This window comes from Triturus cristatus, chromosome 9, assembly GCF_964204655.1.
Source record: "Triturus cristatus chromosome 9, aTriCri1.1, whole genome shotgun sequence".
Taxonomy (NCBI): domain Eukaryota; kingdom Metazoa; phylum Chordata; class Amphibia; order Caudata; family Salamandridae; genus Triturus; species Triturus cristatus.
The window spans coordinates 490,674,125-490,689,612 of record NC_140592.1 but is presented as its reverse complement, the minus strand read 5'-3'; the positions used below and the strand labels follow the sequence as shown (position 1 = coordinate 490,689,612).

General features: G+C 47.4%; 1 protein-coding gene across 1 annotated transcript in view; it reads left to right on the top strand.

Annotated features, from left to right (window-relative positions):
* PPP2R5B (protein phosphatase 2 regulatory subunit B'beta) overlaps positions 1-15,488 on the top strand; it is a 450,317-nt gene that overhangs the window by 342,091 nt on the left and 92,738 nt on the right. Inside the window, exon 4 of the mRNA XM_085625465.1 lies at positions 8,666-8,758. Coding sequence (XP_085481591.1) covers positions 8,666-8,758 — 93 coding nt within the window. The remainder of the gene's footprint in view (positions 1-8,665; positions 8,759-15,488) is intronic.

Genomic DNA, 15,488 nt, shown 5'->3' with positions numbered 1-15,488 from the left:
CAGATTTTCTTTGAAAATCTTTGTTGGATTCCTATCCAATTTGTTATAGTATTCTTTGTTTTTTAGTTGCATGTGTGCTTCTGCTACATAATCTTGGGTGTTTTGGATGACAATATTACCACCCTTATCTGCCATTTTTATGGTTATTGTTTTGTCTTCCATTAGTGCTTTCAAGGCCATTCTTTCTTCTTTTTTCAAATTATCCTTATATCCACTTCCAATTGTTCGCTTAGAAACCCGAGCCGCTTTCAGTGGCGGGCCATGGCGGGGTAGCGACTCCCAATATCCAACACCAATCGTTCATCCGTTTTCACAAAAACTATGCCACGGCCACAAAATCCTGCACAGCGTGTTTTTATTCCTTACAGCCTTATCACTCTACGCGTTTCGGAGAAACACCTCCTTGTTCACGAGTTCAAGGAGGTGTTTCTCCAAACCGCGTAGAGTGATAAGGCTGTAAAGAATAAAAACACGCTGTGAAGGATGTTGTGGCTGTGGCACCGTTTTTGTGAAAACGGATGAACGATTGGTGTTGGATATATATATATGTATATGTATATACATACATACACGGTGGATGTGGCTAATGACAGTTAGGACCAAGTTTCCATAGTAAATATATGTTCGAGGCATATGAGCTGCAGATTACACACTTTTGCATAGATCGCCATCTGGTGTTGGGCCCGGATGTTTGCAGTTTGTTTTTCCTCTTGGAAAGTCTTTGGAAGTCACGAGGTCGGTGACTCCTCCCTTGGTTCGTATTGCGCATGGGGTTCGGCTCCATCCTCAGATTGTTTTTTTCCGCCATCGGGCTCGGATATAATACTTCGCGCTCCGGTTCCGAACATTTCCAGTTCGACCATCGAAGCGGAATTCTCGCTCTTCGCGGTATTGTTCAGATCCTGATCTCCTCAATCACCTTCTCTTTAACACACCTTGGATTCCAGTCGTCGACAGCGGCCTTCGGGCCTATCCAAGCTCCGGTCCCGGCTGATGGAAAGAACTCCATTCAAGAAGTGCCCTCGATGTGGGTCCAAATTCCCCCACACCGATCTTCATGAGGTGTGCAACCTCTGCCTCTCCCCTGAACACGAGGCTCGAGACTGTCCCGCCTGCAAGTCTTTCAGATCCAAAAAGACTATTCGAGATCGAAGGGCCAGACGAAACATGGCGCACTCCTCGACTTCCGTTCCAGTCGACATCTTCGGGGACGACGTCGAAGCTCCGGGACAGCAGCACACCGAAGAGGACGTCGTCAGTGCTTCCGAAGCCGGCTCGGATGTGGAGGACATCACCCCGGCGCAGAGGGTTGTGAGTAAAATACCCCCTCCCACTCCCGTGCCGACACCCAAAAAGGCTTCGGTCACGCTTTCGCCTCCGGGCCTAGGCAAGACCAAAGACACTGCTTCGAACACCCCACCTTCGGGCCCGGTGAAGAAGCCTAATAAGCCTTCCGGCGGCTCGGTCTCGAGCCAGCCTGCCAGCGGTGCCGATAAACATACTTCGGCACCGAAAAAGAGATCGGCCTCTACCGCGACACCGCGCTCCGCACCAAAGCCCTCGGTGTCGAAACCCAGCCTCTCGGTACCGACCAAACATCATAAGGCCCTCGGCACCGACACTCCCGCGCTGAAGCCTGCCTCGGCGCCGACCAAAAAATCGGAGGTTCCAAAAAAGCACGGCATGGACAAGCCTAAAAAGCCATCGGCCCCGAAACCTTCGGCGCCGACCAAACAGCCATTGTCTCAAGAACTGTTTTCACCGGATCCTTTGCAAGAGACACTTACCAAGGATACAAAAACTGGACATTTGGCACTTTCTTCTAAAAAGAGACATTTGGACAAACCAGCTCCGCCTCCACCTCCAAAGAGGAAAGACTGTGCTACCTCCCCTTTCAGAGTGCCTTCCCCACCTCTTCCACCTCCTCCACCCTCTCCACCTCTGCCCCCTCCGCCTTCTCCACCCCTGCCTCATCGCTCTCTGACCCAGTCTCCAGACCATGATGATCAGGGGGACCCATACTACGATCCAGCAGATGTGCCACAAGACCCCACCCCTACAGGATCCCCAGACCCATGGGACGATTATAATAATCCAGACATTCCAGATGTCCCTCAAGATGACCTTTATCCATCCAGGCCATCTCCACCAGAAGACTCACTAGGTTTTCACCACCTACTTCAGAGGGTGGCACATTATCACGGGGTAGAGCTACACACTGACCCAGTAGAGGAAGATTTCCTCCTCGACACCTTTGATACCTCACATAGGTCTACTTCTATACTACCTATGCTCAAAGGGATAATAAAACATGCGCCAGAGGTTTTTAAAGACCCAGTCAGGGCTAGGGTCCTAAACCCACGCATAGAGAAAAAGTATAAAGCTGCCCCCACAGATCCTGCCTACATCAAAGGGCCAGCGCCACTGGATTCCCTAGTGGTATCCACTGCACGGAAGAGGTCAAATTCCCAGGCGTCAGGCGAAGCACCACCACCTGACAAAGAGTCAAAGCTCCTGGACGCATCAGGAAAGCGCACTGCGTCACAGGCAGCCAATATATGGCATATCGCCAACACTCAAGCGCTATTGGCCAGATACGACAGAGCGCATTATGATGAACTAGAAACAATCATGCACCATCTCCCAGAAAAATACAGAAATAGGGCCAATGAATTAATTCAAAAGGGTAAGACCATAACTAACACCTCTATACGCTGTGCCTTAGACGCAGCAGACACATCCTCCAGGGCCATTAACACTAGCGTCCTCCTCCGTCGCCATGCTTGGCTGAGAGTTTCAGGCTTTAAACCTGAGATACAAGCCTCCATATTAAATCATCCATTTGATCAAGAACATCTATTCGGTCCAAAGGTGGATGAGGCCCTCGAGAAGATGAAGAAAGACACAGATACGGCTAAATCTATGGGAGCCCTACAGTCACACCCTCCTAGGCGCTCCTTTCGCCGCTCTTCCTTTCGGGGCACGGGCAGAGGCTACTCCTCAGATAGCGCGTCCACTTCCTACAAATCCCCTGCTCAATCCACCTTCACAAGGGGTTATCAAACAGGCGGCTATAGAGGCAATAACAATAAAGGCAGAGGCAAAACAAATACCGCCCGCTCTGCCACACCGCCTGCCCATTGACTTCCCCCTGCTCCCTCCAGACCATCCCACTCCAGTCGGGGGCAGACTACAAAATTTCCTTCAGTCTGGGAGTCCATCACATCAGACAGATGGGTGACCCAAATTATTCGTTCAGGGTACTGCCTAGAATTGACATCTACCTCCCCAACATTCCACCCAGGCAACGCCCAATGTCACAAGAACATTCCATGTTACTAAAACAGGAGGTAATCTCCCTCCTACAAAAAGAGGCGATAGAACAAGTCCCCGCCAATCAGCAACATTTAGGGGTCTACTCCCTATATTTTCTGGTACAAAAAAGAGACGAGACTCTACGACGTATCTTAGATCTCCGGCCTCTAAACACATACTTACATTCAGACCATTTTCACATGGTAACACTTCAGCAGGTACTTCCGCTCCTCTCCCAGAAAGACTTTCTCACCACACTGGACTTGAAAGACGCATACTTTCAGATTCCGGTACACCATGCCCACAGAAAGTACCTCAGATTTGTAGTGGACGGGCAACACTACCAGTTCAAGGTGCTCCCATTCGGGGTCACAACAGCACCAAGGGTATTCACCAAGTGCCTAGCGGTAGTGGCGGCACTCCTCAGAAGACAGCACATTCACGTCTTCCCATATTTGGACGACTGGCTAATAAAAGCCACGTCCTACAATCAATGTGTACATCACACCGCCACTACAATCCAACTACTTCACCAGCTAGGTTTCACGGTGAACCACCAAATATCCCAGTTAATACCATCCCACACAAAGCAATACCTCAGTGCCACCATAGACACCTCAAAAGCCATAGCCTACCCCAATCCTGCCAGGATTGCAAGCATTCAGGCTTTGCGTCAAAGATTCATACCTCAACACTCTCTCCCAGCAAAAGTGTTTATGCAACTGATAGGGATGATGGCCTCTTGCATTTTCATAGTGCCTCATGCAAGTCTCCAGATGCGTCCACTCCAAGAGTGCTTAGCGCGCCAATGGAACCAGGCCCAGGGGCAACTGACAGATCTGGTGTTGGTAGACGGTCGCACCCATCGTTCTCTGCAGTGGTGGAACACCACAAATCTTTCCAGAGGTCGACCGTTCCTGGACCCGGTTCCATAAATAATCCTAACAACAGACGCATCGCTCTCCAGCTGGGGAGCTCATCTATTACACCTCACAGTGCAGGGCACATAGACGCCCCAACAAAAGTTACTCCACATCAACCATCTGGAGTTGCTGACAATCTTTCTAGCCCTAAAATCCTTTCACACTCACATTTTAGGAAAGGCAGTCCTTATTCGCACAGACAACATGACGGCCATGTACTACATTCAAAAACAAGGCGGCACACACTCCCCACAGCTCTCTCAACTAGCACAGAGCATATGGAGATGGGCAATTCCACACAAAATCTTTCTCCTAGCCCAACATGTCCCAGGAGTCCAAAACACCGTGGCAGATCTGCTCAGCAGACAAACGCAGCAGATCCACGAGTGGGAACTTCACCCGCAGGGTTCTTCACCCGTTCTTTCAGATGTGGGGGCATCCACACATAGACCTCTTCGCCACCCACGAAAACAAAAAATGCCCAAGCTTCGCCGCCAGATACCCACACCCATTGTCCAAAGGCAATGCGATATGGATGAACTGGTCAGGCAAATTTGCGTACGCCTTTCCACCTCTCCCACTAATTCCATTAGTGGTGCGAAAGCTACAACAGCACTCCCTCACACTGATTCTAGTTGCTCCAACATGGGCCAGACAACCGTGGTACACCACGCTGCTGGAACTCTCGGTAGTGCCACACCAAAAGTTACACCTCTCAACATGCCTCCTAACCCAGAACCATGGAGAGATCAGACACCCGGACCCAGCTCAGCTCAACCTTGCGATCTGGCTCCTGAGATCCTAGAATTCGGATACCTTAACCTTCCCCTTGACTGTATGGACGTCATCAGAGAAGCTAGGCGCCCTACTACTAGAGCCTGCTACGCGGCAAAGTGGAAAAGATTTGTTGTTTATTGCCATAACAACACAATCAACCCTCTAGACGTATCTATACAGCACATCATATGCTACTTACTCCATCTACAAAGGTGTAACCTAGCATATACATCCATCCGGCTACACCTCGCAGCAATTGCCGCCTACTTACAAAACAGACAGCACCTATCACTTTTCAGAGTGCCTGCCATTAAAGCCTTCATGGAAGGCCTCAAACAAATAATTCCCCCCAGAGTACCACCCTCACCTGTGTGGAACTTAAACATAGTTCTCACAAGGCTAATGGGACCGCCTTTCGAACCTTTGCATAAATGTGAACTGCAATTTCTCACATGGAAAACAGCTTTCCTTGTAGCCATCACTTCCCTTAGAAGGGTCAGTGAGATACAAGCACTCACTATACAAGAACCTTTTCTCCAGATGCACCCGAACAAGGTTGTCCTCCGTACCAACCCAAAATTCCAAACCAATCGGTAGAATTACCGGGTTTTTTCTCGCAACCTCAAACTGTTGCAGAAAGGGCTCTACACACACTGGATGTTAAAAGGGCCTTACTTTACTATATCCAGAGAACACAACCTTTCAGAAAGACAAAACAACTGTTTGTCTCTTTCTCTCCACCACATAAAGGCAACCCCATCTCTAAATCAGGGATAGCTAGGTGGATTGTAAAATGTATACAGATTTGCTACCACAAAGCAAAATGCACGCTATCTGTTTCCCCTAAAGCCCACTCTACACGAAAGATAGGGACTTCTATGGCTTTTCTAGGGAACATCCCATTAGATGATATCTGCAAAGCAGCTACATGGTCAACACCGCACACTTTCACTAAACATTACTGTGTAGATGTGCAAACCAAACAACAAGCTAGTGTGGGCCAGGCTGTACTAAAAACACTTTTTCAAACTACTGCAACAGATACCGGTGGTCGCTGCTAGGGTTGGGAACTGCTATATAGTCTATGCAAAAGTGTGTAATCTGCAGCTGATATATGCCTCGAACGGAATATGCTACTTACCAGTATGCATCTGTTCTTGGCATGTAGAGCTGCAGATCTACACACGCCCACCCGCCTCCCCGGCTATCTGTATCTGTTCCTGTCTAACTTATTTAGATACAACACACATGGGTTTCTTCAATATTATTACTACGCTCCATCTTTCACTGTTGGCGAAAAACAATCTGAGGATGGAGCTGAAGCCCATGCGCAATACGAACCAAGGGAGGAGTCACCGACCTCGTGACTTCCAAAGACTTTCCAAGAGGAAAAACAAACTGCAAACATCCGGGCCCAACACCAGATGGCGATCTATGCAAAAGTGTGTAGATCTGCAGCTCTACATGCCAAGAACAGATGCATACTGGTAAGTAGCATATTCCTTTTTAGGTTGCTAATAACTTTGGCACCATTTGACGAATCTTCCTGAAACTTTAAAACGAAGTCTCATCCATGTCAGTTCCTTCCTGGAAAGTTTGGGGATGATCCATTGAGTGGGCACTGAGAAAATAGTGGGCAAGGGAGCGGAAAATGCATTTCCCCATGCAATTTCAATAGGAAACTATAACAACAGTGGAAAAAAATGCTTAACTGATTTACAACAAATTTGGCAGAAAGCTGAAGCTTGACCGAGAAAGAATGCTTTTTGTTATTTGGTGTAAATCCATTCAGTAGTTTTTGAGAACTGAAGTTTAAAAAAGGTATGTATATTTCAAGCCACAGAGGATCTGTGGACCTGGCAGATCAAAAGATGATATCTGATTGGCTGCACTCAACACCAACAAATATGTTGCAGGCAGCCATTCCAGGAGTTGGTGACTCAGTCCCTGTCCTGAAAAAATAATTTAAAAACGTGTATAAGGGGGTTAGGGATACTGTACCATCCTTGGTCTGTGGAGGGGGTCCCAAAAGCATAATTTTTTATAACGATGCTGGGGATCCAGGGAGAAAACGCAGATCCACAGCAAAAGGTTTTTAAAAAGTGGGTGTGTGTACGGGCAAGCTCCCGCCCTTTCCAAATAAAATGCCTCAAGGTGGTAGAGGATCAGAGCTTCATTTTATTTGGTGTGGTAGGGGGCATCCTGCCCTCCTCCCTGAGCAATGTAAAGGCCTCGGGGATCCCTTCCCCCAGGGATGAAGTAATTATTTTGTGGAGAGAGGCAGGCCCTTCCCCCCGGAGCCTTAGAATGGTCGTGGGGACCTCATCCACCAAGGCCTGCTGAATTGTTTGGTATGGGGTACCCCCACCCCAAACCGGGTGAGGTCAGGTCTTCGAGAGTCCCGAACTGAAGGTCCTGATCTCACACCGCCAGAAATATTTTTATCCAGTGGCAGTGTCTAACCAGAGAGTAGCTGCAACAGCGACCCTACTAACAGCATTCACCCAACAGCAACTGCGTGATTCTGTGTCCGTGCTTGTCTGTTCATGTGCACTAAGTTTACTGAGTTCTTCGTTCCTCCTTACACTTTTTTTTAAGTCCATTAGGCCTTAATCAAAGCACAAGGAGAAGAAAGGGCATAATTTGTTCACAAGGGGCAAAAAGGCTGCTCAAATGAGCAAAAATAGTCCCGAAAAATGAGATGGGGGGTGTTGGGGCTAAATCTAGTGAAATTGCATATTATCTCCAGGGAATCTCGTATGATTCATGTATGGAGTGCCATGCAGTTTGATCAAGGCCCAAGCAGACAGTGCAGGTGTGCAGTGTTTAACCAGTAAGTCTTCCGTAACGAAAATAGACAAGCCTGCAACTACTGCTTGTGCCTGGAGTCTGTGTTAAAACTCCTAAATGTAGTAGGAATGGGGAAACTACAGTCAGGGTTTGAGAAGGGAGACCAATTGTTTGAGTAAGAGTGGGAAAGACTACTGACATCCCTAGCTCAGGAATTCAGGCAACCTGCCTGCCACTGCCTCAAATGGCTTTTGAAGATGATTCCTATGGTGCTAAACTAGCTTTAAGAAGAGTGGTAAAGGCTATAAAGAGATTCTTCTGGGGACAGGCGGCAGGTGCCAGAGACAAGCAAACATGAGGTAGATCTCCATACACTGGGATCCTCACAGAGCAACTCAGGGAAGTTTATGAACTGCTGAATGGTGAGGAAGAGAAATGGGAGTCGTTTATTGTGATTGACCTGAGCGGTAGAGGTTTGCGGGTGATGTTGGGGCCTGGGTCGGGCCAATATAATGTTTTACTTTTATAACTTATGTTGTGGTACCACCAATCATAACACTGTAATCTGCCAATCTCATAATGAATAATGCTGCGGGAATCTCAATAAAATACTAAAACCTAGCAATCCAAAATGATGGGTTCTTGGTGGACCGTAAATGACGGTGGGGAAAGATTCCTCTCTGCTGAACGTTGTAGTACTCAAGAGACTGCACCAGCAGTTTGACTCTGTCAAAACTGCAGGCCAATGTTTTGAACCATATTCAAGTATTCTTGTTATCTTTTCTAAAGTCAATTGTTTATTGTGAGTAACAGAGGACACTTACTTCATTTCTGAAGTTTCTTTCTGTTTCTGCCCACAGCTGGTTTATGAATTCTTTCTCCGCTTCCTGGAGAGCCCTGACTTTCAGCCATCTGTTGCAAAGAGATATGTGGACCAGAAATTCGTCATGACGGTAAGCAGCATAGCACATAGTTTTCTCATATGCTCTTTCGGTGTCACTATACAATGATCTATAGCGTTCATTTGGAGTACTGAGTAAAAACTGTATTCAGAAGTCACGTTTTAAGACTGAGGTCCATCCTGCTGGCACCTTCATGAGGGGCCTTCTTTGTTTTTGTTTTCTTTTTAATAGCCTTGGAACAGTGGCAAAGGTTAGTGTTGATGCTGGTCGAAGTTAAAGACTCAAGAAACACTTTGGGCAATGATGACTGGCAAACTCTTTAACTCCTGAGATGTTATGGGCTGCCCAAACAGTGGCACATGGTGATATTTGAAAGTGTTTGGGGTTTAAGAATCTGCCCTAAAATTCTTGATCTTTTTGTTACCATCAAGAGTCAACAGTTTTGTGCCTTGGACTTTCCACATAAAACACTCTTTAGGGAATGCGTTCCTGCTGGAATGGTTGAAGGGACTCCTGAGCATCTTCACTACCTTTCAGGACCCGACTTGTGAAAAAGACCAGGAACAAACAGGACCAAGTTATCCTATTGAATTTGGCCAGGAGAGTGTGGTACCCAGACCTTAGCATTAGCATGTGTCCTTGTATCAGGCTACCGCTACAGGGGGACCTTTTGTAGCAGCAACAGAGCCGGGTTCTCCAGCGGAATCTACTCAACTTACACCTCCATGCATGGCACTTGAGAGGCAGCATTTGGGGTATTTCAGTTTGCCACTTGAAGTGGTGGATGTCATCCTCCCCATTGGGCTCAGACAACTTGGTAACTGGGACACTGACCACTTAATCGTGAAGCTGTTAAATGTACTTTTGTTTGTTTTCTCTTCAGCCCAGCAAGACCGTGCAGTTGGCAATTTGAAAGGCTATTTGCCGGCCTGTTCTGCCTTTCTAAGCTTGAGAGACAAACCATCCATCTTTTTATAACCTGTTGTTTTGAGTTTTATTAAAGGTTTGTCCTCCCCAAACTGTTTTTGTGTGTGAATCTGTTTTATTGTTTTTTTTTTTTGATTAGTACAACACAAGTCTCATGAAAACAAGCAATGTTGAGCATGACAATTGGCATATAAGGCACAGCATAATCATGTAGTATATTTACAGTTCACGCTCAGGGCAGTGTAAGTCAGGGCGGTGTACAAAGTAGTCAAGGATGAGACTGACTGGTACATGCGCGGTTCGCTCTAGTAAGCTAGCAAAGAGTGAAAGGACAGAAAGAAAAAGAGGATGAGGAGGCATGATAGTCACATCATTGTCCACAAATTGAGTGTCTTCTGAGGCATAAATGCTTGCGAATGTCCATTGTCACACACGTGCGTGTACTGTCCCATAGAGCCAGCAGGAACACTGACGTTCACTTGCAGTTGAGTGCCAATAATAGATTGACTGTTAATCAACAGAAACTAAGAACTGCGCATACAAAAGAAAGGGGTGAAAGGGAAAGGAAAAAGAGGAATGCATAATGTATGCAATCAAAGATATAGCCCGTAGCCCTCCCCCCCCTTGTTTCCGTATATAGTATGGCCTATAGCTCACGTGTCTAACAGCGTCTAGCTGCTACCCCATGTCTAGAAAATGCAATGGCCGAGTGTCACAGATAAGTTATGTTTATGTCTGCCAGTAAGAGAATGCCATGGCACACACGCTACTACTGCCTGCGGAGCTAATCGCTGCCCAAGGCTGGCGTAACGGAGAGGCCCATGGGTGGTGTGTCTAGGCTGCATTGTAGTGTGAGGTAGATTGTGTCCGAGTATGTGGCAATGGGGACCCTGCGCAATCCCAGGATCTCCTCGCGCTTAATAGCTAGGCTTTCCTCTTTGGCCCACGCGAGCATAGAGTGGTGCCAAACTTGTATGAGTGGAGGATCTGGCGCTTTCCATCTTTTACTAATCAGTCATTTGGCCACTATCATTCCCAGATCTATGAATCTGGACGTGACCACCTTGCTGGGGGTTCTGCAAAATGTATGTAATAGATATGTAGGCCAAGTGAAGGGCAGTTCCCGGTCACTGCACTCGTGTAGCAGAGTGGCCACTTCCCTCCAGTATACTTCCACCCTTGGGCAAGCCCAAAACATGTGCAGTAGGTCGGCCCCTATATCTCAACACCGCGGGCACCTTCCCAAACTGTTTATAATACCACTGTGAGGTCTTCACTTGCACGCCTTTTGAGTTCTAAGTAACTGCTCCCTATGCCTCCTGTCCTTGAAGACTGGCTTCCTCCTTGTGATTACATGAGCTTGTTACATGTGTGACCCTCAGGCCATTTCAGTGCCATACACCACCTTTTTCTCAAAAGAATTGGTGCTGAGGACTGAGACTGGCCAAAATAAGGTTCCCTTTCCTCATTGGCCAGTTGATCACTGTACCAGCATTTTGTGCTACCTCTCGAAAGAGGAGGAGTGGCTCCTTTCTTTAGACCCCAAAAGGAAGTTAAGCTTTGACATAGATGGTACCAAGGCCATCGAGTGGACAATCAATTTTTGGGTGGTTCTACAGAGTAAAGAAAAGGAAGGGCTGTGCAGAGGACGACCCTGTCAAGTTTGATAGTGTTAGACCTGGCACACTTTTGTGGTAGTCCCCCAAACCTTTTCCTTTCACCCCTCCAGATTTTGCTAAATTTATTTTTGTTGGCTTTAGTACTCTGTGCACTTTACCAATGTTAACCACTGTTGAAGTGCTTGTGCTCGCTCCCTAAGCATGGTAAAATTGGCGTACACCTAATTGGCACATTTAAGTTACTTGTAAGTCCCTAGTAAATTATACTGCATGTCCCCAGGGCCTGTAAATTAAATGCTACTAGTGGGCCTGCAGCATTCATTGTGCCACTCACTAAAATAGCCTTTACAACATGTCTCAGGCCTGGCACTGCAGCCTTTAGTGCAGTATTAAACTGCCATTTCAACTTGGCAAAATAAAGCTTTTGCCAGGCCTAAACCTTCCTTTTTAATACATATCAGTCACCCCCTAAGGTAGGCCCTAAAGACTTAGAGAGCAGGGTGCATTATATTTAAGCATGACTTGTGGGTTTGAGTTTCACATGTCCTGATAGTGAAAAACTCCTAAAGTCAATTTTCACTGTTGCAAAGCCGATCTCTTCCATAGTATACCACTTGTTTACCTTATTATACTTAATAAGTGCCGATATAAATTTGGGAGCAAATAAGAAAATGATGTTTACACTCAAATTAATTGTAGTTTAAAATCCTCTTTAATGGTTAAGTAAGATTATATGTCAAAATTAAGAAAGTGCAACCTTAGAAAGTAGGCATTTTCTTGTCCTAACAATTTGGTGCCTACTGCTTGTGTCCTGGAGCACATGACTGTAAATAGTTTAGTTGTTGGCCACTGTGTATTCCTCCCAGACACTGTGACAAATAGGGAATAGGTGTTGGCAGGATGAGCCGACCTGCCAGGGTGGCTGGAGTGGAGCTGTTCCCTGACCCACTTACATTTCGAAGGCTGCCTCCAGCTTATACACAAAGGAACCTCACATGAGTCTTTTGTCACCCAGACTACTTGGAGTCTTGGCAGGAGAAGGGAAGAACTTCCCAGAATAGATGTGGGGGTAGTATAGGGATTCCCCCCCATTTCAACATCTGGCACCGGGTATAAATAATGGGCCCCCTGAACCGGTCATCAGATCACCTCTGGACCTGTCCAAGACTCAGAAGCAGGACTGCCTTGCTTCTCCTCTGCCGGAAGGACTGTTCTGCTGCCATGGTGTCTGAGGAAGGAAGCCTGGACCAGCCCCTTGATCCCAAGACCAGCATAGTGACTCTAACTGCTAGTTTGCCGGCCTCCTGTGTAAGCTACAGTGGCATAGGATCCGCCCTGCTGACCAGACCTGCAACTGGACCTGCCTGAGCCCTTCTGGCTTCTGCGAGAGTGAGTCCCTAATCCCCAGGAGTTGCCTCCCCAGATCCTGGACCCTTGGCTGGCATCATAGTACTCCTCTGTAAAGAAGGTTGAAATTGTAAAGTTTTGGTCTGCACCACCAGAAACACAAGATCTGCACATAATACTACAACAATGACAGCCACGAAGACCGCCTACATGAAGCTCCGCCTACATGAAGCGGATCTTCACGCTACAACGAAGACCATCCACGAAGCTCTTCCTGCTCCTCGCGGCCTCCTGCACAGTTAACTGTACTCTTTGTGGTAGACTGTGAGGTGGTAACTTTTTTAGTGGGACTAACCTGGACCATACATTCGTTATGAGCCCTATTTCAGTCGGCCTAAACCTGTGAATTTCCCCTGGTCTAGCACGACCAGATCAGCGCGAGTGGTGCTTTGTGCTTTTAGGAACTACACTTACCTTAAACTTTAAAGAGGAATATCTCCAGTTCTGCTGATATTTCTGTTGTTCTGGTTTCATTTAATTAATTGTATACGTTCGGGCATAAAACACATTTGGGAATATTACTAGCTGTACTAGGCCCACTCGTAATATTATGATAGCAATAGTTATGCACACTGTGGACAATTCCTAATCAAAAACACGCACACAGACACACCACCCTTAAGCAGTGCGACACGCCGCCTGCCCTAGCAATCCTGATAATACAGTACCACACAGTTATAGGTTACACCCCGGATCACAAGAAATAAAGGATATGTACATACATGAAACAAGAACACTTTTAGGAAGCACCACTGGCCGGAGCAACACGGGTAAACTCAATGTCAAATGTATAGTGCTTTTGTCATGAAATAAACGTATGAAGCAGCACTGCTGGCCACTGTTGTGAATCGCAGGTGGTCTGCAAACTATCATTCCCACACACTCACTCCGCACCACTACATGGTGCGATAGGTATCTGCCCAGTCATATGGAATGCTCTTACACACATACACACTTAGCACCCTAATGCATTGCTACTAGTGCTCAGCAGGTCAATGGATAACACCCTGCAGATTCCTTGGCCTCTACCTCCCTCCACCCTCTAGTTCACCCCAAGGGTCCTATACCCCGGGATGGAAGATAACCAGCCCGCTTCATGGATACTAGGCAGCAGGCGGCCAAAGTCACACTTAGTCAGGGTCCTCGGGAAGCACGTGGGGATATGTTGCAAGTATTATTTAGGAGGTAGACATAAACAAGGGGAATATAGAAGCCACTCTGGAAGTTCACGCAGTGTCTTGACCTGCTTCCAAACTGTGTCGATAGCTTTCCTTCAACCCAGTCCATCTCTCTCGCTACTACCTGATGCCAAGATGTCTTTGGGAGGGGCCAGGTTTGGAGAGGGCAGTTGGTCTGCCGCGATGAGGGTCAAAAGGGAACAACTGATGAAAGGGGAGTAACACAGGGGAGCCTCTCTGTAGTAGGAGGCACCCCAAGCAGTCCACGATGATCAGGTTTGTGCCCAGGCAATCCAGGAACAGCGTCTGGTGCATGTTGAAATGGGTCACACCAGACACTTCAGGACTCAAACACGGAGAGCTGCAAATTCTGTACCGCCCTGGAAATTAGCACAATTTCGGGTGCACGTTGAGATGGATTGTACCAGGCAATTCAGGTCACATACAATGAAGATTTGCAAATTCCGTACCTCCCTAGAAAGGAGGTACAACATCTGGTGCACGATGATACAGCTTGCTCCAGACCAGTCTGGTCACACACACCGGTGTATGTTCAGCAGACCTACATGAGGCACTACTACGGGTACACCCCCACCTCCGAGGGTCACACCGTGTAAATCAGACACCGCATGCAATGTGCATGCAGCTGGCGTGTTGCACGAGACAGATGCGGCATGATCGACGAAGCGGGCCACACGGGGTCTCACAACCGGTGAATCCTCACACCAACAACTATACGCTTGTGAGTGTCCGGGTCCTTGCAGTACAGGCACCACATGCCTTATATGTGGGCAAGATTTCTAAGGCTCTGCACTCGACAATGCGGTCTCCAGGCATGTCTTACTTCCACGCCAACACCGCGCTACCCGATGGAATTCCGTAGCTAATGTGGGCACTTGAGAGGGCACCACTCTCCAGATATCACAGGTAGAGGATGTAGGTCCCTCTCGAGAGAGCTTTGATGTCCCTGAGATCTCCAGGAGAACAGGAGGCCCACCAACGGGCCATTGGAGAGCACACGTCAGGGCGCCACACTTCAACGGGTCTTCAGCCCAGGTTGGCCATTGTTCAGAAAGGGCACTCAGTCCCCTTCACAGGCATTAATCCTACATGAGCACAACAGAGTCCTTTAGCAATGTGCACCACGCTTTCTGGATTCTCCAGTCCAACGTCCCTACAAACATATCTCCACCTTTGCTGAATGATGGTACCCCTAGATACTGTTGTGTGTCTGATGTTAGGGTTGTTTAAGGGGTTTCCCTTTGAACCACAGATGTCTCCCCTAAATTGTAGGCCTGTCTGCCTTGGGGCTGTGGAATGTAGATTTTAATCCTAAGTGGGGCCATGATCTGCTCCTTAGAGGCTAAGTGTTAAAACCTCTCTCTCCAGTCTTTCCCATCAGCCCTCAAATTGCAGCGGTCTGTTGTTCTAGTGCTATCCCATGGTTTATTACAGTTGCTGGGGAATGCACAGATGTGCTCCCCTACCTTGGGTGTCCACTGGAGCCAGACGCCATAACAAACAAGACTCTTAGAGCATAGAAAAGTCCATATTCTATAAGTGACATTTCTAAGTGAGTTATGCCAAACATCCCTTTACCATTGGAAAGGGTTTGGCATGCTGAATCCATTGATAGGGAACATCATGGGG